We start from the raw sequence: 18687 nt of genomic DNA on the forward strand, positions 1-18687 counted from the left end.
GGGAGGGGAGAGAGCAGGAGGGAGGGATGCTGAGGACAGTGGGGGAGGGGAGGGGACCATCCCGGCGGGAGGAAGAGGAGGTGAAAGGAGGCGGAGGCGCTGGCGAAGTGGAGGAGCATCCGAGGCCTCTTCCTCGGGTCCCAGGATGGGGGGGTGCACTGGGGGGGGGTGGCGCTGTAGCCGGCCCCCCAGGGAAGGAAGGGGACGGGTGCATTCTGGTGTTGGCTGCGTTGCCAGGATACAAGCCTGTACTCCCCGCCCCCCTCCCCCCTCCCCTTGAGGCCCCGGCCCTGGAGACCTCGGAGCCCAGGCGGCAGTGGCAGAAACTGAGGACCGGCTCCCGGCTCAGCGGGCCGGCAGGGAGGGGCCCTGGGAAGGAGGGGTCGGGGAGAGGCTGTTGGATCCGAAGCCCTTCCCCTGGAGAGGGCAGGAGGGCGCCCCCAGCTGGGCAGAGCGGCCAGGGTTAGTGCGGCGTTAGGGGCCGCCGGAGGCTGTGGGGCAGAGGCGGGGCTGGGGAGGGGACGTGCCAGGTTCCCCCCCCTCCCACGCACCCCCTGCTACGTCAGAGGCTCCCGGCCCGGCTCCCAGTCCCGTCGGTGGGGGGCAGCAGGATGCTGGTGGCAGCCGAGCGGGCCGGCCGGGAGCCTCCGCAGCTCGGCTGGCAGGGCCCGCGCGGTGTCAGCGGCTGCTGGTGCGAGCACCCCGCCCGGCCTCCCCATGCAGCCCTGGCAGTGCCTGCGGCGCTTCGCCCTGGCCTGGTGGGAGAGGACCGCCGAGGGCAGCGCCCGGCCTCCCCGGGAGGAGGCCGGACCCAAGGACCCCGGGGGCCGGAGGGAGCCAGGTGAGCAGGCGCGGGGACTGTGCCAGGAGGGGGACCCGGCCTGGCCTGCCTGTCCCTCTCCCTCGAGGCTGTGAGCCCAGGCGGTCTTGCAGCCCCCAACTCGGAGGGAAGGAAGTGGGTCCCCCGGGCTGAGGGCTCCTGGCTGCAGCCTTCCAGAAGATGCTGGAGCGACTGTTTGTTTGCGAAGCCGGTGGAGTGGCCCGGACCAGACCGGCAGGCTGCGGGTCTGACTGTTTTGGCTTGGGGGTGGGAGCACTTGGGACCGTGTGTGCAGCTGTGGGCATCTTGGTCTGGGTGACCTTGAGCCAAACCGCCTTGCTGTCTGACCCCGTGCCTCAGTTTCCCTCATTCCCTTCCGTATCTCTGTTGGTGATCTTGAAGAATGGGTGATGCGTTCGAAGGAGACGGTCACTGTGGAAACATAAGGCTCTGTCATGATTGGTGGCAGCGGTGACGGTGGTGGTTTCTGGCGAGGCTGTGCGTGTGGAGGTCCGTGGAGGGCAGTTATGGCTGGTGGGTGAGCGTTTCTGCTGTTTGCCGGTCGGTGTCAGGGCTCCTGTGGGCCAGTGTCTGGGCCGGCATTCACCTGGGAAGGAGGGCTCCAGGCAAGCGGAGAGCCGCTGGGGCAGAAACTTAGCGGATGGCCGGGTGTACAGGCAAGGGCTGGGGGAGAGAGCTATGGGCCTCAGGGGAGGGGCTTCCAAGAATAAGATTCCCCCTCCACACACACACACCCCAGACTGCCTGGCACCCAGGCCCTGCTGGCAGAGCATGCAAAGGCTTTGCCCTGGCTTTCTGCCACCCCTCCTTGGGGACAGGAGGGTCTTTGTCTAGTGCCCCTCCAGCCCCGCTTCTTCTGCCCTTGCCATGATGCTCCGTTATCACCAGGACGACCCTTGGGCTGGGATGGAGACTCGGGTCCCGTGCGCTCTGGGGATCTGGGCGAAGCCGCTGCGGTCCCCGGGCAGTGCTGAGCGTGGAGGGGGAGCTCCCCTAGGGGAAGGGTCCCTGGGCGTGAGATGCCCGACTCCAGGCTGGCTGCTTGCCTCATTGCCGAATGTGGGGTTCCGGGGCCTTGAAGACCGGACTCCCGGGAAGCAGGGCTGGGTGCTGGGAGGCAGAGCTCAGGTGCTCGTTCTCTCTCGCTCTGGCCAGGGACCTGGAAAAAGGGTTTCATTAGAACCATTGATTCTTTCTTTGGCTTCGGGCATTGATCGCAATGGTGTGGTCAGAGCCGGGGTGGGGTGGGGTGGGGTGGGGGCTGGGATTGGGTTCTGGTGGCCATCTGCCCAATGCCAGCCTTGGCTGTCTCTGGCAAAGCTGAGCTGAGGAGGGAGAGGGTTTTCTGAAGGACCAGGTTTATCGTGGCCCCACCCCCACCCCAGGTTCGGTCTTGGGGAGAGAAGGCAGGTGGAGTGGAGGGTTTGGACGAGGCTCCAGGATCGTCCTGAGCAGTGGGCCCCGGGCTCAGGGTTCGAGGGGCAGCTGTGGTTGGGAGGGCTTCTGGGAGGGGGCGCCAGGAGGCCACGGCGGGGTCTGTGGGTGTGGGGCAGGCAGACGGTTCAGGGGGAGGATCAAGTGGAGGAATCTAGGGCTTGCCACAAAAGCTTCTCTTTCTAGGAATCCCAAGCACTTATCTCCTCCGCCTGGCAAGCAGATCTGATTTCTTCCTCCGCTGGTGCCCCCGCGGTCCGGAGGGGGGCAGAGACTGTCCCTGCGGCCCAGCGGCCCCGGGTCTGGCCGTGGAGCCCGGCTGCCTGGGCACAGAGGCTGGGGGTGAGGCTCCTGGCAGCCTCGGATCTGGTCGCTGGGCTGGGTGGGAGCTGGGGGACAGATTGTGCCCCCCAAGCTCTGGCTGCCTGCCTACCTGCCGTGAGGGGGCCAGGGCAGGTGCAGGCTCCACTGAGCCGCTGAGATGCTCTTTGAAGATTCCCTTGTTGACGTCCTAGGGCCTATTGGAGCAGAGATAATAAAAATCTGGCCGTCAGCGGGTTTGAGGGCCGCGCTCGCCTCCCCCTCTTTCATTCCCGGCTCTGAAAAGCAGAGATGAAGGCTTTGGATTTGGCGAGGAAGCAGGCTGGTCTGCCCCCCCTCTCCCCCTCCAGAAGGGGAGAGGGAGGGAGGAGAAAGAAAGGGATGGAAAGAGGGAGGGGAGAAGGCAGAAGAGGGAGGACTGATTTCCTGGCAGCCTGGAGAGTTGCTGGGGAGGCGGGCAGAGGGGCAGGGGCATGGTCCCCAACTCCTGCCAGGAAGCCTCAGGCCTCCACGGGGTTCCTGCGCCCCACAGCCAGGCTCCAGCTCTGCCCTCCCCTCTCTGCTTCGCTGCTCCCACAGTCCCCGCCATGCCCCTCAGTCTCCCCGACTTCCTTCCTCGTGACCTCCCCTCCCTCTGCCGCTTCTCCTGCTCTGCCCTTCATGCTGTCTCCCCCTCTGCTCCTCAGTCTCCCCCTTTTCCCGCAGGCTGGCTCCTCTCCTCTGCCTGCCTTCCTTTCCCCAGCCCGGGTCCTGCTTTCGAGGACCGTCTGGAAGGCGGAGAAGCCAAGCTGGAGGTGGGAAGGCGGCAGCCGCCAGGGAAGGGCCTGGGTTTATTACGGCCGGTCAGGTGCAGTCCTCGGAGGCCGGCAGAGGGGCCTGCTGGGCCTGGGGGATGTGTGCCGGACGGGCCTCATCCCCTCCCGCCCGCAGCAGGCACCTTGCCCTGACTTTGGGCTTCAGACACTCCGGGTCGGCTGCCTTCTGCTGCGCAGCTGCAGGAAAGCAATGCCTCCGGCTTCTGGCCCCTCTGCCCGTCTGGTCACCCGCTCTCCCGGGCATCTCTGCCTTCTGTTCCCCTCACACCCTCTACACCATCTCCAGGCTCAGAGGCAGGAAGGTGGGGTTTTCGTAGGCCTCCCGGGAGCCCCATCGAGACCCTGAGCTCCCTTTGCCACCCCCCACCCCCCAAGAAAGAAAAGACAGCCAAGGAAAGATCACTGGACCGATTCAAGACCTCCCAGGCTCCTCCCTCGTTACCGAGTGTCTGGATGACCTTGAGCAAGTCCCTTTCTGGTGGGGCCTCCGTTCCTCACCTGGGAAAGGAGGAGGTATGGGCTGGATCATCTTCAAGGTCTCCTCTGACATTCCACCAGAGTCGTGTCTGTCCTCTGGGTGATTTGCATATGCTTTGCATATCTTAATGATGCCTGCTGGAAGGGAGAGGGTGCCACCCACCGGGACCAGAGTCCCACCCACCACTCCCTGTCCCCTTGCCCATTGGCTCACGCTTTCCCTGCCAGAGTCTCCCAATGGGTGGAAGCCGAGGCCTGAGCAGTCTCTGGGGAGGTGGGTCTGGCCCCTGTGTTCCCGCCTGCTGGAGGCTGGAGGGGGGAAGACCCTAGTGGAGGGGATCCCTGCCCTCATCCTTTTTTGCCCTAAAAGGTCCAAACAGGAAAGCCACGCGGTGTGGACACTCCCTCACGTTGCCCATGGCTACCACAGGGTGTGTGGCAGCCCAGGAGGCTGGCAGAGGGCCTTGGGAGTCTCCCTTCTGTACCAGGAGGCCTGCGTACCCTCTGGATGCCGGGAGCTGAGCGAGGCGTAAGAGTTCATCCTCAGGCTTCAGCTCCCACCCACAGCCCAGGGCAAGTCCTGCGGCCTCGCACCCCTGCCCACTTCTGCTCGGCCCCCGGGGCTCTGGGTGTGTGGGTCGGAGCCTGGACCTAAGAGATGGTCACCGGGAGAGAACCGGATCTGTGCATCCCTGGGTCCTGCCTAGTTACCACGCGGCAGAGGTCACATGTCACCAGGGAAGGAGGGAGCGAGAGCCTCTGCTCTCAGTTCTTCCCCGATCTCCTGGGGCCTGTCCTCAGGGCCTCCTCCCAGCTCCCTGGCACATGCTCCATCGACGTCCGGCATAGGCCGGTACCCCGGTCCCAGACCCTCGTCCTGCCTCCGTGCCCTTCGCCCCTGTAATGCCCATCGCAGGGGGAAAACACTGGGGGAAAGGCTGGTGCCTGGAGAAGGTGATGTGGGGCCACTGAGTAACTCGGGGCGGGGGGGGGGGCGGGGATTTCTGAAGACAGGAGCGAAAATGCCCGTCACTGCCACAGAGAACTGGGCCTGAGGAGGTGCGGCCGGAGGGACCAGGCTAGAGTTAGTCTCAGGGAGGGACTGGCCCGGGGAAGATTAGTTTCAGGCCGTGGCGTTGTTGTGAAAATGAAATGAAATAATAGGTAAGAATGTCCAGCACCGTGCCTGGCACATAACAAACACGCAGTAGTCGGTGCAGGTGTGGGAACCCTGAGAAGACCCTCCCCTGAGCCTGAGCGTTGGGATTTTACGGGGCACGAGGCGTTGGCGGGACCATGCCCGGAAGAGCGGTTTCTGCCACACTCAGTCTTCCGCTCCTCCCTGCACCCCTCGCGCCCCACGCACGCACACACAGGCTCAGGGCCCAGCCACCCGGGGACACCCTGCCCTGGTCCTCCCTGCTGCTGCCGGGCAGACAGGAGGGCCTGTTCTCCTCCCCGCCCCCTCTCTCTGCGCAGCCCAGCTGGGGAGGAGGCAGGCCCACGCTGCGGGGAGGGATGGCGGTTAGGCCGGGAGGAGAGCCTCGCGGTGGTGGTGGTGTGTGCGGGGTGGCCGCTCCGGCCTGGGGAGCTCTGGTCGTATTTCTGCATCTTCTTCCTCAGTGTTGGGTGTGTATGAGCGTAGTAGGCTAGGGCAGGTGGTTGGTTGGCGTGACCTTTGACCTGAGCAGGCTAGGTTGGGCGTGACCTTTGAGGTGACCTGAGGAGCTCGGTTGAACCTCTATGGCTGTGGCTATGGGCAGAGCACAAGGGGCCATGGTGGAGAGGGGTTTGGGGAAAAGAAGAGGGCAGGGAAGCCACCCTCGGATCCCCAAGGCTAGCGAGGTGAAGGGCGTGCAGAGAGAGAGCACTGGACGGGGTCAGCGTGTCCCCGCCCTTCCCGCTGTCACACGGGGGAAGTGAGGCGGCCCCGTCCTCCCTGTCCTTGTGTGAGAAGGGCAGGTGGGACTGGGGAATCTCCAGAGCCCCTGCCGGCTGTCACAGGTTGCACGCACCTCCTCTCCCCTGAGATAATACAAGCCTGTCCCCACGGAGGGCGGGAACAATGCTCCTCAGCTCCGGCTGAAGCAGGAAAATGGAAATTTGGCCCAAGAGAATATTGATGCACATGTGTGTATGCACTCATGCTCACACACACACATGCACACACACATGCTCACACTCACACACACACACATGCTCACACATGCTCACACGCTCACACACACACGCACACACGCTCACACACACACATGCTCACACACGCACACACGCTCACACACATACAGATGGTCACACACACACACACCCTTACAGACAGCCCCTCCTGCTCCGAAGGCACACCTTGCCTAAATCCGTCCTCTCAGCCTGGAGGACAGATAAGGGAGTGGCTCTAGGATTCAGCTACCATCTGAACATAAGCTAGCTGTTTTCCTCCCGCCCCTGCAGCACTACCTCGGCACACTCCATTCCAGCCAGCAACTATGATCCAGATCGCGTTTTATTCCACTGAGGCACCTCCGGCTCCCAGGTTCCCGATAGCCTCAGCCACGTGGCCCAGTTGCCTGCATGTCCCGGTGTGGAGTCGTGTAAGATTGGAAAGGAGCTGGGTTTTCGTACGCCTCCACAAACACCCCCGTGACTGGCCACTGGCTTCTTTTTCACCCCGGCCACAGAGCACGCCAGAGGCCCAGACCCAGGGGCCCACGGAGAGGCCCTCGCTAAAGAGGTTTGTGCAGAGCTTAGGAGGTGGAGGGGGTTCCGCCACCCAGGGTGCAGGGTAATTGCAGACACATGGGCCTCTGCAGTATCACCCCAGGCACTGCATCTGCCTCTTTGGGGAAGAATTAAGGATCCCTGCTCACTGGGCAGGCGTTCCGAGGCCCTTGCAGACACGCCCAGCCTCTCCGCATGCAGTCCTGGCTGTCTCCCGCCTACTCTGTCCCCCCGCTCAGTGGCAGGCTGGCTTGATGAATCCCCATTCTTGTTGTAGCCTCTTAAGTTGAAAGGTAGGGCTCTGAGGAAAAGTGAGGGATCTTAGGACTTGCCAGCCCCTGACTTTTTTATTATTTTAAAAAATATATTTTATTGATTTTTTACACAGATGAAGAGAGAGGGATAGAGAGTTAGAAACATCGATGAGAGAGAATCATCGATCAGCTGCCTCTTGCACACCCGGCACCGGGGATGTGCCCGCAACCGGAATCAAATCCAGGACCTTTCAGTCCGCAGGCCGGTTCTATCCACTGAGCCAAACCGGTTTCAGCACTTTTTTTTTTTTTTAATATATTTTATTGATTTTTTACAGATAGGAAGAGAGAGGGATAGAAAGTTAGAAACATCGATGAGAGAGAATCATCGATCAGCTGCCTCTTGCACACCCCCCACCGGGGATGTGCCCGCAACCAAGGTACATGCCCTTGACCAGAATCCAACCTAGGACCCTTCAGCCCGCAGGCCGATGCTCTATCCACTGAGCCAAACCAGCCAGGGCGCCCCCCGACTTTTTAAGCTGTGGAGCTCGGTTGTGTCTGTTATGTTTAACATCCAGAACCCCCACCTCCTCAGGGTGCTCAGGGGGTTCTGGATGTTAAAACAAGAAGGCCTGGAGCGGCTTCCTGAGCCTCTCTATGATGGAGGTGGGGGGCAAGAGAGGCGCCTGGAGAGCCAGGAGTCACTGAACGATGAAGCTCAGGAAATCCCGGACCCACTTCTTCTGAACCTGGCAGCTCGCCTCCTTCCCCTGGTCTCTGGCCCACCAGCAGCTCAGGATTTGAATCCTCTGCCTCCCACCCCTACGATAAAGCAGAACGAGACGGAAGCAGAGCCTTCGCTTCCACTATTGTCCTTAAGAAATAGTTTATCCAGCTGAAACCGGTTTGGCTCGGTGGATAGAGTGTCAGCCTGCGGACCGAAGGGTCCCAGGTTTGATTCCGGTCAAGGGCGTGTACCTTGGTGGCAGGCACATCCCCAGAAGGCGGTGTGGAAGAGGCAGCTGATCGATGTTTCTCTCTCATCGATGTTTCTAACTCTCTACTCCTCTTCCTTCCTCTCTGTAAAAAAATCAATAAAAAGTATATATATTTTTAAAAAAGAAATAGTTTATCCTAACGCATGGGATGGAAAGAAGTTAGACTTTAAGCAGAACTTCCCAGAGGGCACTGCGTGGGAGGTAGCCAGGCCTGGGGAGAATGGACGGGAGGCGGTTTAGTTCGGTGGTCACGGGCTCCGGCTCTGGAGCCAGACAGATCCGGGCTGGCATCCCAGCCCCGACCCACTCCACCCCCGGAAGCTCAGGGCCCTCCTCCGTACATCGGCGCCGATCATGGCGGTTTCCTCCCTGCATGGGAACCAGGATTAAACGCGGTGTCACAGGCCCAGGTCCTGGCACCCGGCAAACCTTCAATAAGTACTAATTTCTCTGCCTTCCTCTTCCTCCTCTCTGTCCGACTGAATGATTGAATGGGAGACTATGCTCCCTGGAGCAATGGGCTTCTGTGAGGAAACCAGATTGGGGTTTAGATCTCGGCCTGTCCGGGGCCAGGCCCCTGGAGCCGCCACTTACTGCTGGAGGTGAGAAGGAAGCCAGCCCCCCTGAGTCTACACTCCCCCCCCGCCCAGCGGCCCTCCGCCCACGCCCCAGGCGCAGCCCCCGCTGCCTCACCCAGGAGGCCTCTGGGGCCAGGCGTGTGAGTGAGCATTCCTGATTTCTCCCCCTCGTCTCGTCACTGTCTCAGCATCTGGATGCGACAGTTGTTTCTCCCCGGGGACGCCTGTGTCCCGGGTAATCGGTGGGGAAATTGGAGCCGTGAGATTGGCAGGAGGCTCTGCAAGTGCTTAGTGCCAGACGTGATGTGGGTACGGATGGGCCTGGGCCGGCCAAGTGCGGGCTGTGCCCAAGGGGGTGCCGGGCGACAGGGTCTGCAGGTAGGATTGGTCTTAATGCTTCCTGCGCCCGGATCAGAGGCGATAGACAGACCCAGCCATCCTCCCAGCAGGTGCCTGAGCCTGCGGAGAGTACCAAACCCTGGATGTCTGACCTTTCCCCCCTTCTTACCCACACCTATGGTAAAGTGCAGTTTATAAATTGGGCACAGTAAGAAATTAACCCTCATCACTAATAATAAAACGTAACGACTCCCTGTAAAAGAATGACTTTGGGGCCTTCATTGAGTAAAATAAGGATTATGTGCGCGCCAGCTCTGCGATACGGGGGCCGTGGACCCGATAACGGGACCGGGGCGGGGAGCACCCAGGGCGGGAACCCCGGACAAAGGGCCAAGTCACGGTTTAGGCGGGACAGACAGAGGGCTCGAGACTTCGTCCTGCTGCTCAGGGAGGCGCATGATGGACAACGCATGCGTCGTTTGTTTCTGGAATTTTCCAGGGAATATTTTCAGGCTACAGGGGACCACCGGTGACTGTATCGGCAGAGAGTGGAACCGTGGAATCGGGGGTGACGCTGGCAGCATGAGGGAGGCAGAGGACAGTGAGGAGGCCCGCCCTGGGGGGTGAGAAGAGGCAGTTGGAGGGTCAGGCGGGGCGTAGGGCAGAGGTGAGACTCCGGGCGGCTGGGGCCGGGGTGCATTTCCCTGCGCAGCTCCCCTCACAGTGTGTGACTGCTTGCTGGTGTGAAATAAGTGCCTGTGTCCTGGGTGACAGTCAGGGGAGGGACCTTCCTCAGGGCGAGGGGCTGAGTGGGGCAGACGGGGGTCCCGGGCTGGGAGAGGGCTGTCAGCAGAGTAAGGACAGCAGGCCTCTCTGACTCGGACCCCACCCACCTTCCAGATCAGGGTGACTTTGGTTCGGGAGGCAGATGAGCCCTCATGTAGGGTCCGGTGTGGGCATCCCAGGAGAGAGAGAGTCTGTCCCATTGCTGGGAGGAGGACCAGCTTGTAGGCTGTCTGTCCTGGCAGCCTCATTCTGGAGGCCCCGTGTTTCCCGTGTCGTCCAGCTGTCTGTCCTCCTGTCTGTCTCCCACCTGTCTGCTCCCTCAGCCCCTGTGCTTCCTCCAACACCCGAATTTTAGCCTGCCTTCCCCCTCAGTCCCCAGGGACCTCCGGAGAGACAGCCCCGAAGGCTCTGCCTGGCTGTCCCGGCCCCCGGGTCTCCCATGGCCCAAGGCCCCTGCCCAGCCCACCTTGGGAGCCCTGCCCCTGCCCCTTCCTCTCTCCAGCTCCTCTCCCCCAGCGCTGGGCATTCATTCACGACTTTCCTCCTTTCCTGTCCCTCACCCAGGGCTCCAGCGTGCAGCGGGAGGGAAGTCTCCAGGACTCTGCTCCCTCTGCTTAAAGTCTCCAGGTGGGTAAGCCCGGAGGGAGGGAGGCTCCCGCCCTCCCACTCCCACTGCTCCTCAGCCAGTGCCCCTCCCCCGCCTAGGGGGCCGGAAATGGGGGAGGGGGCCGTCCCTGGTGGGCCCAGACCTTTGCCAGGGGAGGGGACAGCAGAGACCTGACCCTGGGGAGGGCACCTTGCCTGGTAGTGGTAGAGGACGTGTCCGTGTGCATGCGTGTGCCTGTGAGTTAGCGTGTGTGGCAGAGCTTCCATGTAACGGGGGAGGGCAGAGGAGACAGGAGCCCTCTGCCGAGGGGACTGGAGGCCGGGGGGTGGGGGTAGGGGCGTCAGGAGCAAGGGGCCCTTCTCCTGAGGGAAGGAAGCCCGTGATCCGGCCACGGCTATAAGGCAGGGGGCGGGAGAAGATGGGACCTCGTCTGACCTCTCTCTGTCTTTGTTCGGTGTATAGACACTTGAGAACCTGAGATCTCATTTCCTTTCTTCAGTCCTTTGTTCATTCCTTCGTTCATTCATCCACTCATTTGTTCAAAAAGAGTTACTGAGTGCCTTCTCTGCACCAGGCACCGGGCTGGGCTCGGAGCCTAACAGTGGCCGGGACAGGAGAGCCGATAGCGTTGAAGGGATTGTCTGAGTCGCCAGCTGTGGGGCCTGGGCCTGGGCCTGGCCAGCCGACTGTAGAGTGCCCGCCCCATCCCAGGGCCATGGCTCTGCGTCCACTGATGCCCCACCCGCCCCTGCTCCCCCTGCTGGCAGATGCTCCGTCCGTTGTGTCCTCGTAGAGCACATGTGTCAAACACAAGGCCCGCGGGCCAAATCCGTCCCGCCAGGCCTTGCAATGTGGCCCGCACCGCGCTGTCATCACTGCACTCCGCTGCGTTTCCATCACAATGACAGTTTATGACTGTTCAGTAAACCATTCGGCCCGCCATTTAGGCTGGATTTTAGATTTTGGCCCCTTCTCTGATTGAGTTCGACACCCCTATTGTGTCCTCGTAGAGTGTCCGTGACCCGATGACGCCCCACCAAGCACGCTGGGACCAAGTGCCCTCACGTCCTTGGTGGCCAGGACGGAGGCCACTTCAGAGGGCCTCTGAGAGCCCAGGCTGGGGGAGCCCACCCCCCACTTCTGTGCCAGGACCAGCAGCCCGCAGTCCTGCCCGTGAGAGTCAGCCTGGCCCGGGCTGCAGACCGCAGTGACACGCTTTCCTCGCTGCGTGGCCGGGGACAGACGGCTGTCCCTTCCTCGCCTCCGTGTTCTCGCGTCAGCGGTGCGAGAACCCCTCCCGGGCTCACCGCTGAGAGGAAAGGAAAAGCAGGGGCTGCCCAATGGCTGGCTCCCTTTCCGTCCCTCCTCCCTGGCCCTGCCCTGCCCCGGGGCCCGGCAGGCGGTGCCCTGCGCACCGTATGGGTGCTGCCCGGCCCACACTTTGGGAAAGAGGCTGCAGAATCCCCATCTTGGCTGCCTGTGCGCACACTCCATGTCCTCCAGATCTTGCCAGCTCCCTGCAGGACGCTCTGGCCCCAAGCGGAGCAGGCAGCCCGGGGAGGCAGCCCTCCTTGCCACCAGGGCTGCCTCCGCCGCCGCTGCGATGGCTTTTTAATAACTTCGCTCGGAGACAGAATGCAGAGCGCTCGTTTGTCTGCCTCTTAATTAAAGTCGCCGTTTTCCTGCAAGAGCACCAGCGTGCTCCCTCCCTCCCCTGTCCCAGGCTGTTGCCAGGAGAAGGCCGGAGTGACCGGAGACCTCGGCCGGCCCGTAGGCCTGAATGCTCCCCTCCTGCACCCCTCCCTCGCCTTCTGGAATATTCCCACAGGCAGGGGCTCCATACCTCTCAAGACTTACTTCCTGCGTCTGTAAAGAGGGCTAGCAACAGGTCCTCTCTTCCACCCGGGGGAGGGGACAGGGGTGGGGGTTGGACAGGGCTGTGGAGGATGGTTAGAGTGACGCCTGGGGTGGGGGCGGGGAGGCGTCCGAGGAGGCGGACATAGTGGGGTCCGGCCCTCCGTGCTGACGCTGGTTTCGGCTATAAGAGACAGCTCCCTCCATGGGCTCTGAGAGAGAAGGGGGTGGAGGGTGGAGGGTTGGCAAGGGGTGGGGGCTCATGTAGTTGTTGCTGAGTCTGGGGGGGAAAGTCCTCCCTGGTGATAATGCAAATTCTAACGACCCATAGCGTGTGAGCCGCAGACGCCACATGAAGCTCTGTCCACGGGTCAGCTCATTTCACCGTCACGGCCATCCTGGGAGCGCCGTGCCCTTGTTGCATGGACAGGGGAGGGGGCGGACCAGAGGGCTCAGTACTGTGCCCAAGGTCACACAGATAAGCCCTCCCTGCAGCCTCAGCCCTCCTCTGCCTCCTCCTCCCACCTTTCTCCGATCTGGCCTCCGTCCCTCACGCCTATGCAGAGCGGGGCGCCTCCCTCACGTCTGTGCTCCCATCGGCAGGGTCTGTGCCCTGAAAATTAACCTGAGATTCACCTCCTCCTCCTCCTCCCCCGGCCCCATTCCTGGCTCTGTCCCTGGGGAGACTCCGGGGGAGGCGGGGAGGGGGAGGGGGACTGGACATCAGAGAGTTCCCATAGGCAGACCTGCTTTTGGTCCCGGCAGAGTTCTGTTCCGCCAGGGGGACCGGGAGTGACTCAGCGGCTGGGCGGGGAGACGGGGGTGGTCTTACAGCATCGCTCCACCAGTAAGGCCGCCCAGGGGAGCATTCTGGGGGCTCTGGGGGCTCTGGAGAGGTGGGAGGTGCCCACCCCAGGGGCCTGGGGACCTCGCCGCAGGACGGACCTCCCGGGACAGCTTTGTCCCCAGGAGCCTTTGCTACTGTCACTCCTCTTCCCGGAGCCCCCTCCCATCGCCCCCTCCCACCCCTGCTCCTCCCTCAGCCAGCACCCCCTGCAGGGCCCCTCCCGGACCACCTCGGCCGGGGCCCCCTGCGCTCCTCCAGCTGTTGCCAGGCCTTTGTGCGTGGCCGTTGGTTCTGGAGACAGGAGGCTGCCAGACCAGGGCACTCTGGGGGCAAGACGCGATGAAGCAGTGGGCGAGGACGGTAGGGAGTGGGGGGGGGGGGGCTGTGGTGAGGACGAGACCACGTGTGCCCCTTCACCGCATTCAAATCCAAAGGAAACAAAACCAAACACCACCTGCCAAACAAAATGCCCGCGTCTCCGGGCGGCCCGCGTGTGCTCCTTGCTGACCTGTGGTTGATCTATCCTCACCCACGGCCCAGCACGCAGTGGATGTGTAACTAACCGTTTGCCGAGGGACTACGTGACCGTACATGTGCCAGGCACTGCGCTGGAGACGCACGGTACCTACGTATCTCTCCCCATCTTCCCAAGGCAGACACCGCGTCCCCGGATCTGCTGCTGAGGAAATGGGCAGCCGGAAGTACAATGACTTGTGCAGGGCCATGGGCTTGGGAACCGGCCGAGGCAAGATTTGAGCCTAGGCTTGCTGTGTCCTTCCCACTTCGTTGGGTCATGGGTGCATGTGTGTGTGTGTGTGTACATGGGACACATGACACATGCATGCGGTGCCCGCCCTGGGTGACAGAGAGGCTAGTAGCCCGCTGGTTGGCATGCATTGCGTGCCTGTGGGTAGGGAGGGTTGAAGGAGGTGGGGGCTGCAGAGGCCAGGAGGGGGTAGGTGCCCCTCACCCCAGTGCACCCCTCCTCCCTCCGCTTCCGGTCTCATCCCAGCCGCCCGGGGATGGTGGCGTGGTGACAGGTGCCGAGCGGCAGCGATGACAGTGCTGCTGATTCCCCCGTAATTACTGTCTGATGAGACGCCAGAATTAGCCGCCGTGAGAGCAGGGGATACAGACACGGGGCACAGTTAGGGGGGATGGGGAGCCTCTCAGTCCAAATCTGGGCCCTCTGGCAGCGGGGCAGGGCCGCATGGGGGAGGAGGAGGAGGAAGTGGGTGGCAGGGAGGGAGCACTGTGGGGTTAACGTGCCTCAGAGAGTGTCTGTGGGCTGTGGTTTTCCAGCTCTCACCATGTGGCTGGGCGATCTCCCCCGGGATGGCTGGCAGCTGGAACGGGCATCCGGGGAGAGTGATGGGCGGAGCAGCCTGCCCACTCAGACTCCTGGGCACACTCTGGTGCCTGGAGCTTGGACCTGCCTTGCTGGGGCGGCGAGGGGCACAGCCGTTAGGAAGGGGCTAGGACCCGGAGCAGACTCCTTGGCTCACCTTCGCAAGGCCAGGCGCTGGGGCCGATGGCAGTGCCTGGAAGGAGCGGGCAGGGCCAGCTGACCTCCCGGGAGAGCCACCCACGCCGGGCAGCGGGAGTCCCGTTGGCCCCCGAGGCCTGAGGGGAGGGGAGGCCCGAGAGTGAGGAGCAGGAGGCGAGGAAGGGACATTCCGGTCCCAGAGCAAGGCTGTGCACGCTCTGGGCATTTCCCTTCCCTGGCACACCTGCGGGGGGCAGGGCAGGGCTGGCGAGGACAGGCCGGAAAGGGGTCACCTGGGCGGCTCAGCCATCAGCTGGATCACTGGAGTCGGTTTGAGGCCACCAGCTAAGAGGGGTGGTGACAGCAGAGGGCAGTGCAGAGGGCTGGGCACGGGGACAGCAGCAGGCCGTGCAGAGAGGGGTATTGGGCTCAGCGGAGAACATGTGGGTCAGGACCCTCCATCGTCCTCCACGGGACAAGGTCATGTCCCCCTGTGAGGGCCACGGACACAGTGCTGGCTCCCCCACCCCCGTGATCGGAGTCTCCGGTCCGGGAGGAATCCAAGCCCTGGCTGCCCGGTGTCCCTGACACGGGGAGGACGGTGCCCGGCTGAGGAGGGAGAAGAGGCCGGGGAACGGGAGGCTCCCCAGGGGTTCTTTCAGGCCTGGGTGGCCAAAGCAGCCCTGGGACAGCTCTGCGCCCCACCGCACCCCCACCTCAGCGGTGGCTGGCGGGGAGGAGTCCCTGTGGCTCTCGGAGCCGGTGGGGCCAAGGGCCCCTGCGTTCAGGGCGGAGAGCTGTCTGCGTGCTCCCCTCCCACGGAGCTGGGCGGAGGAGGAGACGCCAGGGGCTCTGGCTCACTGGCTGGGGCGAAGGCTGTGGTGGCAGAACCAGCACCTTCCCCAGGGCGGCAGGGTGCAGGGAAAGGAGGGGTCTGTGTGAGAACCCCCAGTTGAGATTCGGCTCAACTCTGACGTTGGACACGTCGCCCACCCCTCCCTGAAGCCCCGCTTCCTCCCTGTGGGACGGGGCAAGCAGCCTGGCCAGGGCCTGAAGTGTCATGACTGTGGGCGGGGGCAGGGGAGGGGGAGAGGAGGTGTAGGTTTCGGTCGTTTGCGGAAAGTTGGGAGGGGAGACTGCCTCCCACCTGTGCCCCCCCGGCCTGGGTCCCGGGCCCCGGGGAGGTTCGACCACAGGGAGAGCTTCTGAAAGACGCCCTTGCTCGGATCGGGCTGCCCAGGTCGGCCTGGCCCCGGCAGCGGGCAGGAGATTCCCCGAGCCTCCTCCTGCCTCTGCTTCCCGCGGTCTCTCGCGGCTCGAACCTTGACGCCTCCCTTCGCGGGCGGCTGGTGGGCCGCGGAGTAACTCGCCGGAGCTGAGCCTGAGCCTGCCCTTCACCCTCAGCGGCAGGTGGAGCAGCCAGGGGCAGGCCGGGCCCTCGGCCTGCGGGGGGAGCGGAGCGTCTGCAGAGGAACCCCGTGCGCTGGGGCCAGGCCAGGCCAGGCCGGGAGGGGCCGCCCAGGCCTCGGCATTGCCTTGTTGGTTGGACAGGGGTCAGAGTGGAGTGGCCTGGAGGTCAGTGGGCCCATCCGTCTATTTTGAGACAGAACGTAAACACTCCGGGAAAGAAACTCTGAACTTGGCAGCGCAGGAGAGGGGCCGAGGCAGCTGCCTTCCGCGGGTTAACGGGGTCGCTGCGGTCTTGCACGCCAGCTGCGGAGGCATTGGCCTGGCGCTGGATGGAGCTCCCAGACGCGCTGCCACCTCTCTGGGCGCCTTAAATGTAGGTGGCACCTGTGCATGGGCACACGCCTCGTCTGTCCTGTAGCATCTGAGAGCAGATGGCAGAGTGGTGAGTCGGGGGGTGGGGTGCGTCTGTGCCGTAGCCCCAGCCCCCCCAGGCCTGGGGGTGGCCCTCTGAATGTAGATGCTTGTGGAGGGGACTGTGCATAGAAGGTGAGCATGTGCCCGGCAGGCGGGCAGGTGCCACCGTGCCCAAGGGTGACGATAGGTGGCGTGTGAGGCAACACACATGTGTGCCTGTGTGTGTGAGCAACTGAGCGTGTGCGGGGACCGGGAGGCAGCAGGACCCTGGCCAGCTGTGTGGGTGCTGGCAGAGACCGGGCCTCCGAGGGAGCCTGACCCCGGGGTGTGGCTGAGGCGGCGCCTGCTCCACATTGAGAGGCCTGGCTGATCGCTGGGCGCTGGCAGCACTTCCCTGTGGGGGTGAGGGGTGCGTGGGCCTCCTACCCCTCCCTTCCAACAGACCGGGGTCTGTTCCCGTGGGGACAAGGTCCCTCCCTCGGGCAGGTTGAGGGATGCAGTAAAGGCCCCTCTCCCTCTCCCGCCGCCCTGGCTGTAGCTCCCCCGCCCCCCTCCGGCCCAGAAGGAGCGCTGGCAGCCTCCTTGGAGAGGGGGCAGAACTGGGAGGACCTGCACCTCCCTCCCTCCCTCTTCCCACGCACGGGCACTCCCTCCTCCCCTCCCTGCGGCCTGCTCCTCTCCGCTGCCTCTCCCAGGAGCTGTGCGGCCGGCAGGGCACCGGCCAGCCGCTCCCAGCTTCCCCAGCAGAGGCTTCAGACAGGGGTGACCTGCTCCCTCTGCGGCCCGCCCCCTCCCCGCCCGGGAAGCCAGTTGGCCAGATCTTCTTCATTAGGAGCCGAAAACCAACCCCCACAGTGCTGGGTCTGGTCACATTCTGACTGTGGAGGGGGAGGAAGTTGGGCCATCGGGGAGATCAGGAACTGCCCCCCCCCCCCCCCCCCCGGCTCCCGAGGCCGGTGCCGCCCTCAGTGCAGTGCGCGGCCTGGGCTCCTGTCTGTACTCCTGGCTTTAAAACCAAAACCAAAACCAACCAGCGGCCCGGAGCGCAGACAGGCTGCTGACCTGCTCAAGGTCGCAGAGCTGGGCTGGAACAGAGCTCTCTTGTCCCCCATCCCGGGGTCTGGTGATGTCAGGGCTTGGTCTGCCCCGGCAGGTGTGCGGGCAGAAGAGGGAGCCTGTGTTTCTGAAATTCTGCTCCAAGGCCCGCTGGTTGGCTCATTTGCAAGGAGCAGCGTCGTTTCTGAAGAGTGTGGTCAGGACACCCCGCGGGGGTGTGTGTGGAGGTGTGTGTGCCCTGATTTCTGAGGGGTGTGGCGGGCTGTGACCCCCAGCACGCTCTCCTTTGGGCCCAGGGCTCTGTGGCTGTTTTCCTGTCGCTGCTGAGTCCTCCTGAGGGGCTGCTGGTCTGTGCCCTCCAGGGGCCTGCCGCCAGGGGAGGCTCCTTGGCAGTTGCTTTCTGGGAAGTGACATCGTGAGCAGGAACACCCTTGTCGCTGGGGCCGGGACGCCGGGTCCCATGGCCGGCTCTGACCGGTCCTTGTGCGCTCTGCGGGCGTTTGGCAGGAGGGAGAGCGGAGCTCGGTTTCCAAGACAGAGAGAGGCGAGCAGAGCGGCCTCCGGACACCGCGCTTCCTGCCTCGGAGATGAGAGGGAGGTCAGAGGGCGCCCGTGCCCCATGGGGAGAGGCAGACAGGGCCATAGGGAGAAGGAGCTGGAACCCCACAGCCCTGCAGAGCCAGGCCAGCCTGCTCCTCACCTGGCTTGTGGGTCCGCTCACCTCGCCCCACGGGGCATGGCCATCCGATCTGCTCAGAGTGGCATCACTGCCATCAAGGAGGCCCGAGGTAGTGGGAGCCCCCAGTCTAAAGAGGTAAACGGGGGCCTTACCTCATCGCCCCCATCGAGGGGCACAGGCCCTGCTCTGAGCAGGAGGCAAGGCTCTGTCCTCGGTGAGTCCCTGGTCTGACGGGCGGAACGTGTGTCACCAGCCAGGGACCACCCTCCTCTGGTGCCCTGTGCCCTGCCTGCTGAGCCCACCCCTGTGGTGCCCAGGGAGTGGGGGCCCCTCTGGGGAGATGGGATGCACCCACCTGAGTGGAGAAGCCCTGCCCCGGGGGTGCTGGCTCCGAGCAGGTGCACAGAGCCAGCAGACAGCGCCAGCCTGGGGACGGGGAGAGGGAGAGGCTGGCAGAGGCAGCATCTGGCAGGGACAGTGCCCACACCCCAGGGCACCAACACCCCCTCCGATTCTCTCCCTGGGGAAAGCCCAGAAGCCTACTGGGAGCTCCGCCCTGATCCCCCCCCCCCCCACTTCCCATGCAACAGCTCCTCCCGGGCAGGTGAGTGCTCCCTCCCCGGCCCTGCAAGGTCCTTTAATTAGATTCCAACTCGTTTACCCACTAAGTGGCCTTCCGTGGGTTTTAAATCTGCGCAAATTGGCTTGTATTTTCCTGCCTGCGTGGCGCTGTGACTGGCAGGGCGGGCCTCTCCCACTGGGTCCAGACACCC

At 63.6% G+C, this 18687-nt stretch overlaps 1 protein-coding gene across 4 annotated transcripts in view; it reads left to right on the forward strand.

Annotated features, from left to right (window-relative positions):
- Nucleotides 1-590: 590 nt before the first annotated feature.
- SRCIN1 (SRC kinase signaling inhibitor 1) overlaps nt 591-18687 on the forward strand; it is a 64838-nt gene continuing 46741 nt past the window's right edge. Inside the window, exons 1-2 of one of the 4 annotated variants that reach the window (XM_045570826.1) lie at nt 591-841; nt 10126-10188. In XM_045570826.1, coding sequence (XP_045426782.1) covers nt 718-841; nt 10126-10188 — 187 coding nt within the window. In that variant the 5' untranslated portion in view covers nt 591-717. The remainder of the gene's footprint in view (nt 842-10125; nt 10189-18687) is intronic. The other 3 variants (XM_036461390.2, XM_036461391.2, XM_045570828.1) reach the window with 3 other exon arrangements.

This window comes from Pipistrellus kuhlii, unplaced genomic scaffold (genome assembly GCF_014108245.1).
Source record: "Pipistrellus kuhlii isolate mPipKuh1 unplaced genomic scaffold, mPipKuh1.p scaffold_m20_p_37, whole genome shotgun sequence".
Lineage (NCBI taxonomy): Eukaryota > Metazoa > Chordata > Mammalia > Chiroptera > Vespertilionidae > Pipistrellus > Pipistrellus kuhlii.